This window comes from Mustela erminea, chromosome 11 (genome assembly GCF_009829155.1).
Source record: "Mustela erminea isolate mMusErm1 chromosome 11, mMusErm1.Pri, whole genome shotgun sequence".
Lineage (NCBI taxonomy): Eukaryota > Metazoa > Chordata > Mammalia > Carnivora > Mustelidae > Mustela > Mustela erminea.
The window spans coordinates 1,807,970-1,825,000 of record NC_045624.1 but is presented as its reverse complement, the minus strand read 5'-3'; the positions used below and the strand labels follow the sequence as shown (position 1 = coordinate 1,825,000).

Below are 17,031 nucleotides of genomic sequence, written 5' to 3'. Positions count from 1 at the left end.
CATTCATTCTTCTTAAAACTGAATATTTTACACACTTTGTTTCCGTAGAATTGGTAATATTAATCATTGGTTTAAAAACTAGAACTCAACTGGCTGCTTTTGGGGGGAGGGGAAGTTTTTGCCCTTTCAGTGATTAAGGGCGTCTGACCCAGACACCAGTAAGGAAATAAAGCACACAAGAACTTGAGACGCGAGAGTTAACAATGGCTGCACGGAGAATCCGCCACCACAGGAGGTCCTACGTATCGCTCATTTAACGTTGTAACTATCACCCTTGCTGACTTCTGACTGTGTGCAGCTCCAAGAGTAAGGTCACAGCAGTTCGCGTGTAGGATTCTGCTGCAAATGCGGACTGAAGGGTTCTCAGTATCCGTATTAATAAGCTAACGTCGAGGGGCGCCTGGGTGGCTCAGTGGATTAAGCCGCTGCCTTCGGCTCAGGTCATGATCTCAGTGTCCTGGGATCGAGTCCCGCATCGGGCTCTTTGCTCAGCGGGAGCCTGCTTCTCTCTCTCTCTCTCTGCCTGACTCTCCGCCTACTTGTGATTTCTCTCTCTGTCAAATAAATAAATAAAATCTTTTAAAAAATAAATAAATAAATAAGCTAACGTCGATGTCATGATTAAAAGCTAAATGCGGATGCTTTGTTCAATCTTGAGAGTTGGAAATAACTTCACGTCATTCCTCGGAGGCATCGTCCTTTTGTTTTAATCCCAGAAAGGACGCCGTGCTGTCCTCCTTTAGAACGTGGACGTTGGGGCACATATGCGTCCTTGTTTCTAATCTACAGCAAACGTAAAATGGAGATTTTTTAAGGAATGCTAAGGGCCTTAGCATGAATCAGGTGCTTCTCTGGACCTAAGGAATTCATTCGAGGAGATAAGAAATACACACAGGAAAAGATAACAGCGTCCCGCCGGGCTAAGTGCCCAGGGCAGGGGCCCCCAGTGCTCTGAGAGCTGAGAGAGCAAGCTCACCGGAGAGGAGCCACGCACCCCGGGTGCACATGCGGTCCTGGGAGCCTTCGGTGCAGGAAGTCACGGAAACAGGAAAACAGGGCAGTTCTTCATGGGACTCTGTAACCATGACCAGCCGGCTGGAAAGTCCTACAGGACAGTAATGAGAGGGAAGGTGGGCGCGAGGCCCCAAGGGATCCTGGAGGGATCTCAGCCTCCAGACAGGCCCAGGAAGAGGCGGTGAGGCCCGTGCTCCAAGAAGACAACTCGGCCATCAGAGGCGAGCGGGAGGCGGCCGGGCGACTCCTGCCACACCGGCCCCGCCCCCTCCCACCTGCTGCCTGGCACAGCTGGCAGAGCCCCCCCCGCCGGCTCCTGCTGGGCCTCTGGGCCCTCTGCTCAGCCCTCCTTGTTCCTGCAAGCTGGAGGCCCCCTTGTGAAAGGTCACCTGGTCCCCGGGTCGCAGGTGCGGTGCCAGCCGTTCCCACAGCGTCGTACCAATCCCGTGAATCACTCCCGGCGCCAACACTGAACGGGGTGACTTAGCTTAGAATGAGTAAACCACGTTTTGGCGGCCCTTCCGCACCGGCACATACGCCAGGAACCGCTCCTTCCCTCGCGATGAAGTGCTTCCGACTGGAAGGACTAGAGCGATGCGCCACCGCGCGTGGAGTCTGCGCTTCGCTGGGCCCAGTCCATCCCAGACGGCAGCCTCGGCGGCTCGTGCCCGCAGCTCTGCACTTCGCAAAGCTCGTCCGGCTCCCTCCCTCCCCCAGCAGAGCCCTAGGGCCACCCCCCTGGGCGGTGGTCCCTGTCCTGCTGCCCCGCAGGTCGCCTTCCAGAGCGGAGACCACAGCTAACCTGTGCCATTAAGAGCGCGAATGTGGAGAAGCAGTGAGAGCGCGACGGAGGAAGCGACGCCGGAGCCGGGGGGCCGCGTGCGGAGCGGTGGGTCCCGCCACGGGCAGGCCGACGGCCGGGCTGCGGGAGAGCCGCGCACCCCCAGAGAGGGTGGGTGGCTCCGGCCCGCAGCTGGCGCGGCTCCCGTGGGGGGGGGGGGGCTCCGGTGGGGGAGGGGCTCCCGTGGGGGGGGGACTCCCGTGGGGGGGGCGCGGGGCGCGCGCGGGTGGCCGCGGGGGCTGCACCCGGGGCTCGGCGAAGCGGCGGCCGGAGCAGGAGCCCGGGACGCCGCGACCGTCGGACGCTCGTTGAAAACCGAACCTGCATCGGGCCGCCGGCCTCCGCCGGCCTCCGCCGGTCTCGCGGCGCTGCAGGTTCTTGCGTCGGTTGGGGAGCGTCCGAGCAGAGACACCGGCCATCAGCACTTCACGCCGGGCGAGGCCCGCTTCCAGCAAAGACACAAGAGCGTGCGGCGCACACGTGAAGTCCCCAGTGCCGCCCGCGCCCGCGCGTCGAACCGCGGGGGACCGCCAGCCCGGTCCGCAGCCGGCGCTCGCGGCCGCCGGCGCAGGCCCGCGCGGGGCTGCGGGGCCCTGAACCGCAGCACGGAGCCGAAGCAAGCCGCCTTCGGAGGACGGAGCGGCGACGGTGAGCCGGCGTCGCCCCGGCGGACGGTCCGGAGGAGGAGGGGACCCGAGGTGCGGAGACCGCGCGCGGCGAGGGGCGCGGACACGCAGCCGGCGCTTCCGGCAGCCGCGGCCGCAGCCCGACGGCGCCAGCGCCCGAGCCCCGTCTTCCGTGCAGCAGCCTCGGCCGGGCTCCCGCGGGATCAGGTCGCGGGCGGCCACGAAGGAATGAATCGGAGTTCCCGCGTCCACACGGGTGCGGAGACAACCGGACACCGACCCGTCCACGCGGGCGCCCGCGGGCTGCTCCGCCCCGTCGCGATCCCGGAGCCCCGGGCCGGCTCAGCGGGGCGCGCACTCCCCGCTGTCCGCCCTCTCTGTCTCGGTGCGGTCCCTCTGTCTGTCTGTCTGTCAAGTCAATAAAGAGAAGCTTCTCTAAACCGCCACTCACGTCACTCACGTCTCCACAGCGGACACGACTCGCCGCACCCGGACGACGCAGGACGGGCGCGCGCCCGGCGGCCCCACACGGAGCGCGGGAACGACGGGGAGACCGGCGCAGGCGCAGGCGCAGACGTGTGCGTGACGCAGGCGCAGGCGTGTGCGTGACGCAGGCGCAGGCGTGTGCGTGACGCAGGCGCAGACGTGTGCGTGACGCAGGCGCAGGCGTGTGCGTGACGCAGGCGCAGGCGTGTGCGTGACGCAGGCGCAGACGGACGCAGAGGCGGCGCGCGCACGTCCGGCCGAGGCTCAGGGAGCGGGACCGGCCCCGCCGCCAGCACGCGCCGCGCCCGCGCTCGGACAGACACACGGACGCGCAGACGCGCAGACGCGGAGCGGAGCACGGCCCGTCCCGGTCAAGGATTAAAGCGCAGAGCGCGGTCCGCCGCGGCGCTCGGCTGGAAGCGTGAAGCCGCCGGGACGTACGCGGGGTCGTCGGACGCCCCTGGACAGCGGCCGACGGCGCGGAACGACCGCCGCTGAGACGCCGGGACAGCGGAGCGAGGCGCTCCCCGAGCTGCACGACGGCGGACCCGCCCCTCCCCGCCCGGCGGCCGCCGCACAACCAAGCGCCGCAGACGGGCTGCTTCACGGCTGTCCACCGGGACGCCGGTCGCGGGTCAGCCCGGTGAGCGTCGGGTCGGAACTCGGAGCTGGAGACCCCCCCCCCCACGTTCGGGCCGCGGGTCCGGCCGGCCCAGGCTTCCAGAAGCGCCGAAGCGCCTGCCGTGGCGGGGGCACGGCCCGAGCCTCGACAGAGGCGACGACGGAGCGGGAAGCCTCGGGGAACCGCGCAGGGTGAGGCCGCGCGGGGTCCGGCGCCCCCGGCCCCAGACCCGGAGTAGCAGAGGCAGCGGGGCGGGTGCCGGCGGCCCCGCGGAGGCAGGTCGAGGCGCCTGGATAAGGTGACGGGGCTGTCCTGGCCGGCGCCCCGGCAGTCCCCGAACAGCCCTTCAACGCGGGTTTCCCTCTGAGCTGCTCTGTCTGCATCCCCGCGTCGGAACAGTGGGGTCCCGCCGGCGTCTGGGCGCCCGCAGATCTCACAGCGCATCCGCCGCTACGACACGAGCTGTGCGTGCACGCGGCCTCCGCTCCGCGCTGGCTCCCGGCGCTGCGGGCCCGAGAGCCCCCGGTGGTCCCTCACGCCTGCAGCGGGGGTCCCACCCCAGGAAGGGCATGAAGGCGGAGCCAGATAACGTGGACTCGTCGAGTCGAGCAGGTGAGCTCAGCAGCAGTTCTCAAACGAGCGAGCAGCAGAGTCCCCAGCTGGCTGCCGCTGCCCAGGTTCTGGTCCAGCAGGTCGGGGCACGGCTGGGACTCGGCATTTCTGACAGGCTTCCGGGGGAGGCCGAGGCCGCTGTCCCGGCACGACAGTTGAGAACCAGCCCCCGGTCGGTCAGTCACACCCATGCACCTCCTCCAGACAGCACGTCTGTGTTCGGAAAGAACTTCGGAATATGCCTCAGCACCCGAAGTCCTTTGTAAGGTCTGCAATAGAATGTGACCCCTTTTCTCCGAGCATAATTTTGGAGGAAGGAAAGATCCTACATTCCATTCCATGGAGACCTGGGAGATGGCTCTCCCTTCAAGAAAACTCAGCACCGGGGTCATGAAACCTGAACCAGAGCCCATGGTACAGACTGCCAAGGACTTCTCCCTTTTACACCGCAGGGAACTCTTCTGTCCCTCATCTGTTTAGAGAGTATCAGACAGTGGAAGAGCCAAAGAACAAAGGAAAAATCAAAGCCCTAGGATTCACCGATCGACCCTCAGTTAAGCTCCAGCTGCCTGGCAGTTCAGCGGGGGCAGCAGCACCAGCTTCCTCGCAGCAGGCGAGCTTCCTCCAGGCCTCCAAATACAGACGCTCCTCGACCGATGACGGCACGAGCTCCCGACAAAACCATCGTAAATCAAAAATATCATTAAATCAAAAATGCATGTCCCACACCTCCCGTAGCCAAGGTCACCGCAGAGCGCGGCCCACCTGAAGTGCGTCCAGAGCGCTCCCGCGAGCCCGCAGGTACGCAGTCAGGAAACACGAAGCCTGTGTGACAGTAGGGTGTCGAGTCGCTCCTGGACTGCACGGAACGCTGTCCTGAAAGTGACGGACGGGCGGGCCGTGGGGGCACACCCAGTTCCCACCCTGCCGACCGCTGACCCTCCTGATCGCATGGCTGCTGGAGCTGCGCCACCGGCCAGCATCACCAAGGAGGGTCAGACCTCGAAGCGCTAGCCCAGCAAGAGGTCCACGTCCTGAACGTGGACCACAGTTTCTACGAGTGTGTCGCTTTCCCACCATCGTAACGTCGAAACATTGCGAGTCAAACTCCTGTAAGTTGGAGGTGTCTTTATGGCTAAAAAATAATTGCAAACAAACCCCCAAAACAAAGGTGCCTGGAAGATTCCTGCACACATCATTAAAACCCCAGCCACCAGCCGTGTGGGTGCCTTTCCCTGAAACCCAGCAGTCATCCTGTACCAGCCAGGGACAAAGGCCAGCAGGGGCTCCCTCACCACAGCTGCCCTCCCTTCCTGTGGGTCTCCACGACGTCTTAGGGGAGGAAAAGAAGTGGAAGGGCACACTTCGTCCCCGAAGGCCCATTCTGAGGTCTGACCCCGGAGCCGTAGCTCTGGAGGGGACTTCCGCACTGTGTTCAGACAGGTGAGGCCGTATAAAAACAGAACACACATGAGATATCCCGTGGACCAGAACACTTGCGAGCTGGAAATTCTTAACACCATCTAGAATCTAAGTCCCCTGTATCATCCGTCTCATTGTCTCTGAGATTCTGACGGGCTTCGTTCCCATCTCCAAGCCCAGCAACACGGGACAGGTGTGGTCACTCAACCAGGACACTTCTAACTGCTGGAGCAAACAGCCCCCAGATTTCAGGGACTCAAAGCAGTGCAGCCAGGGATGAGTGCAGCCAGCCACCCTGTAGGAGGCAGACTCGGTCCCCTCCAGCCTTTTGCTGGGCTGTCCCCGGAGCAGCAAAGTCCTGTGAGTCCAGCCCGGAGACCCCCACGTCCACTTGGAAGAGCCATGTCAGTGGCCCCAGCTAGCACGGGAGGAATGGCAGTGTGAGTCTCTGGACAGGATGCCAACTTCTCCAGACAGCTCTGTGCTGGGGAAGGAGCAGCAAGAGAGTAAGAGGGTGACAGCCAGCACAGCCCTCAGAGAAGATGATTCCATAGCTATTTACGTGTTTAAAAAGGAGCCCCCCGGTGTGGCCCTGGCCAAGCGACATCCCTGGGCCTCGGGCACTGTGTCACTCTCCAACAACCCCACTCCGTGTAGCACTGTCCATGGGAGCCACCAGCCACATGCCGTGTGCGCCTCTCGAGTCCTTGAAGTGAGGCCAGTCTGAGTTGAAACAGGCTGGAAACACAAGATCTCAAGGACTTAACGGGAAAAAAAGAATAAAATACCTCATTCATAGTTTATTCAATTGACATATTTTGAAATAATATTTTGGATATGCTGGGTTAAGTAAAACTTGAAAATTAATTTTACCTTTAAAAAATTTTTAAAAACGTGGCTTCTGCAAGTTTTAGGATTAAAGATGTAGCTCATGTTATTACATTTCTTTTGCAGAGGGACGATCTAGAGTAGCTAGCTCTTACATTTTAGAAAGTTCTAAAAACAATGACGCTTAAAGGGGGTTTTTCTAAGTGTATCACACTATTTTGAGAAGATAAAGAAAAATAATGTCAAAACCCTCTTTCAATTTGAAGATAGTTGACACGCGATGTTACACTGATTTCGGGTGTGCAACACAGAGACTCCCGAGTCTGTCCAGCGTGCTGTGCTCCCCACGGGCGCAGCTCCCATCTGTCCCCACATGGCCCTGACACACCAGCACTGACCGTCCTCCCGCAGCTGTGCCTTTCGTCCCCGTGATGTGTCCGTCCGTACCTGGAAGCCAGACTCTCCCACAACCCTTCACCCACTGTGCCCGTCCCTCCAACCCCTTTCCCTCGAGCAGCGCCGGTGTGTTCTCTGTACTTACGGGTCTGTGTCTGCTTTTCGTTCATGGTTTTTAGATCCCACATATGTGTGAAGTCATGTGGTATTTGTCTTCCTCTGTCTGACTTACTGCACTGAGGATAATACCCTCTAGGTCCATCTCTGTTGTCACAAATCACACAATGTCATCATTTTTATCGTTGTTTAATATTGCTCTGTGTGTGTGTGTGTGTGTGTGTGTGTGTACCACATCTTATCCATTTATCTATGGATGGACACATTGCTGGTTTCCGTATCTTGGCTATTATAAACAATGCTATAATAAGCATAAACAATACATATATCTTTTCAAATTAGGGTTTTCTGGGCAAATATCCAGTACTGAACTATTAGATCATATGGTAGTTCCAATTTTTTGAGAAATTTCTATACTGTTTTCCACAATGGCTGTCCCAGTCTACATCCCCACCAGCAGTGCATGAGCACTCTTCCCCAAAACTCTTTAATAAAAACCATTCACTCTGCCCCTACCCAACGCCCTAGCTGTTTCCAGTCTTTTCTCAAGATTTTCTCAACTAAGATTGCCTTTTCTCTGGTAATCCAGATCTTTACAACCTAACTGAAAACCATGAAACTATTCTTCCTTCCAAGCCTAGCAAAGGAGAATGACTTCTGGACTCTTGAAGCCCTTTGTAATCACAAAATCACTTTTCTATGTAGGCATTGTTCCTAACATGTTTGTTCCTGGGAACTCACACAGGACTTAGGGCAAGATGGACAAACCATCCAAGACCTGTATAACTGTAACCAAGACACTAACAAAACAGTAACTGTCTTAATAAAACCCCTACTAAAGATTTAGACACGTTAAATTTCTAACAAGCCAATAATCGTAGAACTGTTCCCTTTTTTAAAAGAAGTGGTGGAAAAACCAGGGAGAATCACACAGTAAATACTTCCAAATCAGAACACAGACCAAAACAGTCTGGGGAGGAATAGAGAGAGAAGGAGATCATGTTAAACCACTTTGCAGTTAGCAACTGTGGCTTCTACAGGATGGAGGCATGTTCCATTTTACTCATCAGACGCCAGCGAATTCTCCCGCCAGTGCATGCGCCGTAGCAGGAGGGACTGTAGAACTCCTGCCTCACCCCGGCCGTTCCTGCTGCTTGTCATCAGGAGGTGCTGACAGCCGCCCCACAACCTGCTAAATCGTTGGCCTAAGATCACGGTGTTTTTCTAAATCCTTTTGTATCAAAAATGTAGTACTTTATAAACTGAGCAGGGGCGAGTTAGAGAACTCTATTCAAGGACAGTGCTTTCAAGGCAAACTCTTTAAAGTTTGAGATAAAAGTAATATGCTGCCTCCATTGTGGTAGACTGGCAAGGGAAACACTTTTAAAGTAAGTCCTAAAGATCTGTTCTGTAGCAAGGGGCTATACAATTATCCATAAATCAATTACCTCCGCTAAGGAGGTTTTTAAGGTCCTTGGGCAATGGGGGTTTTTATTATTATTATTTTAGGGTTTGGTAAGAAAAAACAGAACGAATAAACTAGTTTAGAAGAAGGGGATAATCTTTTTTTTTTTTTAATGGTCACGCTAAGATGATCGTTCATAATCTGCATCCACATTGGGAAGACAGCTGGCCAGCAAAGGGAAGGGAAGAGCGCTGGTTCCAACGGCCAGGCAAGCAGGGCACTGTGGCCGCACGCAGTGAGCGCCCTGCTTACAGATTAGAATAGATGCTGCCAGGGGCACCTGGGTGGCTCAGTGGGCTAAAGTCTCTGCCTTCAGCTCAGGTCATGATCTCAGGGTCCTGGGATCGAGCCCTGCATCGGGCTCTCCGCTCAGTGGGGAGCCTGCTTCCTCCTCTCCCTCTGCCTGCCTCTCTGCCTACTCGTGATCTCTCTCTCTCTCTGTCAAGTAAATAAATGTCATCTTAAAAAAAACAAAAACAAAAACAGATGCTGCCAGAGCAGGGTGGTAATGGGATGAAATTTGTGCAGTTCTAATTCCTCTCTCCTCTCCACTTCCTTTTCCCTTTTTTAAAAATAATTTTATTTATTTGACAGAGAGAGATCACAAGTAGGCAGAGGCAGGCAGAGAGAGAGGAGGAAGCAGGCTCCCCGCTGAGCAGAGAGCCCGATGCGGGGCTCGATCCCAGGACCCCGAAATCATGACCTGAGCCGAAGGCAGAGGCTTTAACCCACTGAGCCACCCAGGCGCCTCTCCTTTCCCCTTTTATTAGCTCTCGACTTTTAATTCTAATGTATTCCTTGTTAACAACCACCAAAACCTAAACCAGGTGGGCATTTCTGAATCTCTTTCTATCTGGACATGGCTTTATTAGGTAAATATCCATATGTCTGTTTCCCCAAAAAGTCTTATTCAAAGGTAGAGACCTGAGGAAAGTTAGTAAAAAAAAAAAAAAAAAAGGTGGCCAGAACCCAAGAAGGCGCTTCCTTTGCGCCTACAGGTAGAGCCCCTCCAGGCCTGTCAGTGCCTCCCGCTTCCTTTCCAGTTCACAGAGATCAGTCACCGCCTACTGTGCTCCTACAGCACAGACATAGAGGACCTCTTCTGGGAAATCGACCACTGCCTGGCCATAAACCGAAGTGTTCTTCAGCAGCTGGAGGACAGGTGCGGCCACGAGCTCACAGATGAAGACTGGGAAAAGATCCAGATCCAGGTAGGCATGGTCACTAACTGGACGCGGCAGAGCCCCCAGGAGTCCGGGTGACACGAGAGGGAAGACTTGGGGACCCTGTGGCGCCGAGCTTTCTGCCCCGGCTGTGCCTGTGCGCTGAACGTTCGCCGTCCGGTCTGGGTGAGGCCAAGGCCCTTCCGTTGGAAAGTGCTTTGATGACGCCTTTTTGTGAGTAAGGAAAACACCAGAGGGAAGGCTGCCCCACGTCTTAGCTTCCTCGTTTTCCTTCAAGCCCCAGGCTGCCCTCCTCTGACGTCTGTAGCAGCCCTGGGAGAAAGGGAGACTCAGAATTCAACAGAGGAAAAACTTACTTAGAAAATCATGAAAATATGAAAATTTATAAAGAAGTTTGGAAGCTGTATAGGGTCGAGGATTTTGAAAAAGACCACCCTTGGTTGCTCAACTAAAAGGAAATCTACACCATTAATGTTCAGCATCTTATACGGTATTTTGGTTCTAAAACTGCTCATCACAAGCAGGTTACTCTCCCTTCCCATCTTCCGCGAGACTGGCAGTGCACGTGTAACTGGTGCCATTGAAACATGGGATGAGACTTCGTTTCTAGAAGTCCGTGTCTCTTGGTACACAGTTCTCACTTAAATTTAGGAAGTTCCCCATCACGACAGAGTTACGACCTGCACAACAACTCACATGCTCTCGTGTGTTGCAGGCTCTGCACCGGGAGTCCTACGAGTGTCCCATCTGCCTCACCCCGCTCCCAGCCAGCGCCGACGGTCACCAGGACCCGGGGGAGACGTGCCGCAGCCAGTCTTCCCGGGAGACGGTCCTCCTGTCCTGCTCACATGTGTTCCACCACACGTGTCTCCTTGCTCTGGAGGAGTTCTCCTTGGGGGACAGTTCTCCTTTCCACGTGTGTCCCCTCTGCCGCTCTGGCTATCAGAAGAAAATTCTTGAATGTTGAATTCACAGGAAGAATTATATTGCTCCTGGGCAGCGCTGGGGGAGAGGGATTTACCTCAATTTTGTAAAAATTGTACGAGTTTGGGGTGAAGTACTACAGTGCAATCTGCTCTCTAATGAAACAGACTCTTAGTAGTTGTACATAGGGACCCTATATATATTTTAAAAGCTGACAGCATACCCAATTTTAGTCTTTAGTTTATAAAAATTTCAAATTGATGAGTTTAGTCCATTGAAATAAGTGAGGAATGGATAAAAACTTGAGGTTCTATCATTTAGTGACTCACTATGCTTCTAGTTGATCGGTTTGGGCCCCTCCACACAGTGGAATCACTCCCCTGCTTTCACAGTCATCTGATTAAGTGGTTCTGTTTCCACAAGGTTCTGACCGGCAGCAGGAGACCTGCCAGGATGGTCATGGCACGCTGGTCCCGGCTCACCGGGTACACACGGTTACTCAGATCGAGCTAGTGTCTGACCACAAGCTGGTAACTAGAAACACTTCCAGTTGTCTCGGGTCCCTGCCGTTCCTAGTTATTTGTTTTGTAGTAATTGCTTTATTTCCATGTGATAACTTACCATTATATTTCAGCACTTTGAATATGTAAACCCAAAGTATAAAAATAAAATCTTCAGTGGTATTCATCAGCAGAAGCTGGTAAATCACATTTTCATGACTTGGAGCCACACTATTGCAGCTTGTACAGGAAGAAGAAATCCATGAAACCGCTTTGCTCAGAAGCATCTTCCTGGGGGCTTGGTTGTTTATGATAACAAGTACAGTCGTACAGATCAGGTGTCTGGCTGCTGTCGCAGGTAAGGCCCCCATTTCAGTGGCTTACAGAGAACCCTGTTCTGAACCCCACAGAAAAGGTGGGGTGAGGGCTGAGGGGCTGAGGGGCTGCTCCACGTGGCCTCTGGCTCCCAGGCTCCTCCTGAGTCTGTGGATGTTCTCGTCGCTGGGGAAGAGCAGGCCAAGGTGTTTCATGGCCCACGTGCGGGCAAACAGGCACACATCCCGCAGCCATAGCTAACTACGGGACAGAGACAGGGCGTGAGAACACAGGGGTTAAAACACACAGGTCACCAAGCCCAGGTATGTACATGTCAAGGGTGTAGGACAATCCTGGTGTCTTATGGAAAGAAATAAAATATGTGTTCCTATGTTTTTAATCTCATCCTTTTAAAATGCTAGTCGGTATGTTTTATTTCTAAATAGCTGTATACAAACATACCACTTATGAATAAATACTCATATATTGGGCTGTGCTCAAACATTTTTCAAATGATGGAGTATCCCATTGCAAAATTTAGACAAGAAAAATTTGTTCAAAATCTGTTACAGTCATCCCCTCATCCATAGGAGACGTGTTCCAAGACGCTCCCCATGGATCCAGGAAACTGCATATGGGGACCAGACCTTATTTTTCAACTACATTTGAATGATAAACTATGATAAAGTTTAATTCATAAATTAGGCTGCAGTAAGAAATTAACAATAACAATAAACAGAACATACTCTAATAAAAGTCATGTGAACGTGGTCTCTCTCTCAAAATCCCTTACTCTGCTGTACTCACCCTTCTGGGGATGCTGAAGCTGGAAGGTAAAATGCCTCCACGGCAAGATGAAGTGAGGTGACCGACGTCGGCCCCGGGACGCAGCGCCGGGTTATTCCTGGTGTTCTGATGACCTGGCAGGAGAATCGTCTGCCCGGGACCGTGGAAGCGGGACTGTGGAAGGGGGCGGTGAGCGTAGGCGTGGGGGACAGCTGTAACTCAGAGACTGCTCTGAACAAGGAATAAGCACTTCTACCCTGACGCAGCAGACGGAAGCCACGCACAGGCCTCAGGCGTCCGTTCAGAAGGCCAACGAGGCAGACACGTCTCTCTCCTGTGCCCCGACGGGAGAGCAAGCCACGTGACCGATGCCAGGGCAGTCCGATTCCACTGCCCCAATCTGGAAGCTGGAGGGAGAGTCCGAGTTTGCTCAGGTCATTGAGTGACAGAGTCCCCTGAGGACTGCGTGTGGCCACATCCCAACACGTTCCTGGGGAGGATGACCTGGCTCCGGCTGCCCAGACTCCCTGCGGGCCTGCCTGCCTTCGGACCCCATTTCTTGAGCTTTCCCACTGACCTCTGTGCTGCTCCGTATCCTTCCAGTAAACTTTTTCCTGCGTATGTGGGTAGAATCCATTTCTGCTCTGCACAACCGAGTACTTTACTTGACTTAAGAATTAGTGAGTTGTAGGCAGCAAAGTCAGAGAAATCAGTGGAAATGGCATCTGGAATTGGTCCTTACTGGGGATGAGGGCAGTGCTCAGGGATGAGTCTCGGGCAGCTGTGACAATGTCAAATCGGGTCACTTTCTTATCGAAAAACCTTCTGGAATGGCATTCCCATCAAAGGCTTGGGGAGACCCAACTCTTGACCACAGGATACTAAACAAGGACTTCGACAGAGTAGCTGCTTCTCTGGGCAGTTTGACGATGATGACAACATTTTCAGGTCAAGTCACAAAACCCATGCAGACTTCTGTACGATTATAGCACAGCCTCAGGTCTCTTGTATAAAAACTGGGTCACTGACCAAGAAAAAGTTGGGGCCCCAAGAAGTGGGGCATCAGTGGAGGACCTGAGAAAGGAACATTCTGTGATTCTACTTAAATCCACCATCGTAATCATGTTTACATTCCCAGTGGCTGGGTACTTGGCTTATTACCATGCTCATGAGTAAACTCCTAGGACAGGGAAGAGGATTGATCAGTCCCGTCGCTGGAACAATGCTTGCTGCGACAAGCGCCCACCCCCGTTTGCTGGACAGGGGCTGGCTGGCCTGCAGTGGGCTCGGCTGGGCTTGGCTCCAAACTGTGAGTTAGATCCAGATACGTTCCCTGAGCTTTGTGACTTTGGTTTCTGGCACCTGCAACCAAAGAGTTCTGACGAATACAAGAAAGCACAAACTCAGGTGGAACCAAGGAAGAGTGAACCAAAAAGGGGAAGGAAGGAGGGCGAGCCGCACATCACACACACCCACGTGCACTTGCTCTGGGAGCGAGGCCCGCTCGGTTCTGAGCTTCCTAGTCGTGGACCCAAAGGGGACACTCATGTCTGTTCCATTGTGCATCGTGTCCATGAGTAAAAAATAAGGCAAGTGTTCAGGAAAGAATGAATACTCTTTTTTTTTTTTTTTTAATGTCTCCTTTCTTCTGTTCTTTGAATTGGTAATTGGGAAGGCCCTGGAGTTGCAGCCCGCAGATGGCATTTCAAGAGCATCAGCTGTGGGGAGTTAGTGAGCTGACATCCTCCTGCCGCTGGCCCTTCGGGTCTGTGTGGGCGCTCGTGGAGGCTTCCAGGCTGCGCCCTAGCACCACGGGGGTCCAGACCCGACCGCGGGGGAGCCCGCCCTTCACACAGGTCCATAGTCTCACCTCATGGGCAACCGCTGCTCGTCCTCAGACATGACTTTTACCATAAAGACAAAATTAAATGACACAATAAAATGATGCCCACTTAGGCGTCCCTTCAGATAGGCGGTGGTGAGTTTCATGGGACAGATTTTGTAAAATGTCCCTCTGTATGCTGGCCACACCACCACCAACGACAGCGGCTTCTGTGATGCGCGCTCTGGTGCAGTCTGCTGGGGGTGCTCCCTGTAGAGCATCTGGCCGGCTTGTCCGGAATGTGCGTGAGGGCGCACTGGCCGTGCGCGTCACGGAGTCTCACGGGAAACCATCTCCAGTGCTGTTTTGATACATAGTTACTTCCTAGTAAGTCCCAGGACTATTTGCTTCTTCCACACAAGACAATCTGCACGTAAATGGGCATGTCTTAATAGACAACAGACGTGCGATACAGTTCACCACTGTCCAGAAAAGTGGGAAGCCCATGAAGTGCGCCTGTGGATGGAGCCGGCCGGACCCCTCTGAGGCGAGCCACCAGCAGCGCCAGAATTCCCACTTAAAAGAATGACACTGCATAGGGAATACAGTCAATGATAAGATGGTGACAGATGGTAGCTAACGTTGTGTACCCGAAACTAATGTGACACTGTGTGTCAACTATATGCAAAAAAAATGTCAACAAAAATACAAATAAATAAACAATGGATGGATTGGATTTCTTATTCTAGCAAACTAGGCAAACTCAAATGCCTTCTGCAGCCAAGCAGGTAACAGATTAGTGAAGAAAGCAGTTGTTTTTCCAGAATTCCAAAATATGGAACTTAATGTTGCCAGATTCTCTAATACTTCAAAAGCACACCTCCCACCTCCCAATTAAAAATGCATCGGGCTCTCTGCTCAGCGGGGAGCCTGCTTCCTCCTCTCTCTCTCTGCCTGCCTCTCTGCCTACTTGTAATCTCTCTCTGTCAAGTAAATAAATAAAATCTTAAAAAAAAAAAAATGCTTACTCTCTTGACACCAACAGCAATATGGCACTGGCATAAAAAATAGGTCAGTGAAACAGACAGCCCAGAAACAAACCCATATCTATAAGGTCAATTAATTTATGACAAAGGAGCCAAGAATATGCAATGCGGAAAGAACATTCTCTTCAACAAATGTTGCTGGGAACCTGGACAGCTGTATGCAGGAGACCAGAACTGGACCACTCTCTTACCATACACACAAGTCAACTCAAAATGGATTAAATACTTGAACCTAACACCTGAAACCATAAAACTCCTAGAAGAACACACAGTGGTAAGCTCTTCGACATCAGTCTTGGTGATGACTTTCTGGATTTGACACCAACAGCAAAGACAACAAAAGCAAAAATAAACAAGTGGGACTGCATCAAACAAAAAAGCTGCACAGCAAACAAAACCAAAACCAAAAGCAAACCGAAAAAAACAAAACAAAACAAAACAAAAATCCGCAACAAAATGAAAAGGAAACCTACTGAATGGGACAACATGTTTGCATGTCACATACCTGCTGAGGGATTAATATCCAAATAGATAAAGGACTCATACAACCTCACAGCAAACCAAACAGTCCAATTTAAAAATGGTTATATCTTGGGGTGCCTGGGTGGCTCAGTGGGTTAAAGCCTCTGCCTTCGGCTCAGGTCATGATCTCGGGATCCTGGGATAGAGCCCCGCATCGGGCTCTCTGCTCCGCAGGGAGCCTGCTTCCCTCTCTCTCTCTACCTGCCTCTCTGTCTACGTGTGATCTCTGTCTGTCAAATAAATAAATAAAATCTTTAAAAAATAATAATAATAAAAAATAAAAATGGTTATATCCGAACAGACATCTCCCCAAAGACATGCAGACAGCCAACAGGCACGTGAAAAGACGCGCTGCTGGTGGGGAAGCAAACCGGTGCGGCCCTGTGGAAAACAGTGTGGAGGTTCCTCGGAAAACTAACGTAGACCTACCACGTGACTTTGCAATTCCACTTTTGTACACTTATCCAAAGACAAAACACTAATTCAAAAAGGTATTAGCACCCTTGTGTCCACTGCAGCAGCATTCACAACAGCCAAAGTATGGAACAGCCTGAGTGTGCGTCAGGAGACGGATAAAAACCTGTGGTGTCCAGACGCACTGCACATACACGCACACACTCTGCAGCTGTGAAAAGGGAAATCCTGCCCCTTGGGACATGGACGGACCCTAAAGGCATCCTACTACATGAAGTCAGAGACAGACAGATACCATATGATCTTTCTTACACGTGGACTCTGAAAAACAACAACAAAAAACCCAGATTCATCGATACACAGAACACAGATTGGGGGTTGCCTCCGGTGGGGGATGGGGAGTAGGTGACACGGGTGGAAGTGATCAAAGGTACAAACTTCCAGGCATAAAGGAAGTCCTGCTGATGTCACGGACAGCACGGGACAACAGTTAGCAATACTGTACTGCATATTTGAAAGCTGTGGAGAGTATATAGAGATACATTCATGATGTTATGCCCCCGAAACGAACAGAATGTTATATGACAAAGATATCTCAATTAAGACAAGACACTGAGGTTACGGCTATAATATAGCTAGAACAGCCGTGGTATCGCAGAACTTTTGTGATTCGTGAATGCTAACTAAATCTTTAAAATGTTGAAGTGGCAAAAGCGCGTGTTTTGCAGTGAGCGCTGCCCCGCGCCTGTGTGCCACGCACGTATCGCACAGACACACCCGGGAGGGAAGCCGCGGAGACCAAAGCCCTACTTTGTAGCCAGCACGTCCCGGGCGCGCAGAGTTTGCTTTTAAATCGATTACCACAGCGACACCCTAGGACAGCATCCAGAGCGTAACTGGCTTTGAAGAATGCCATTTCCTATCCTCATTTTCTAAAGCCACGCACTCAGGCAATGCACAGTGACTCGGCGGATGTGACTGCCAGACGTCGGGAAGCACCCGCCGTGGAACCTTCGATTTGAGCAGAGCTCATTGGTGGCCGACGACCGAGAGCAAGAGCAGTTGTCTGGATGCACCTGGGGTCAAGAT

At 53.2% G+C, this 17,031-nt stretch overlaps 1 protein-coding gene across 1 annotated transcript in view; it reads left to right on the top strand.

Moving 5' to 3' along the window:
• Positions 1-11,227, top strand: part of RNF32 (ring finger protein 32) — a 37,808-nt gene extending 26,581 nt beyond the window's left edge. The window contains exons 7-8 of the mRNA XM_032305795.1: positions 9,473-9,640; positions 10,329-11,227. Of these exons, the coding sequence (XP_032161686.1) occupies positions 9,473-9,640; positions 10,329-10,580 (420 nt within the window). The 3' untranslated portion in view covers positions 10,581-11,227. The remainder of the gene's footprint in view (positions 1-9,472; positions 9,641-10,328) is intronic.
• The last annotated feature ends 5,804 nt before the right edge of the window (positions 11,228-17,031 follow it).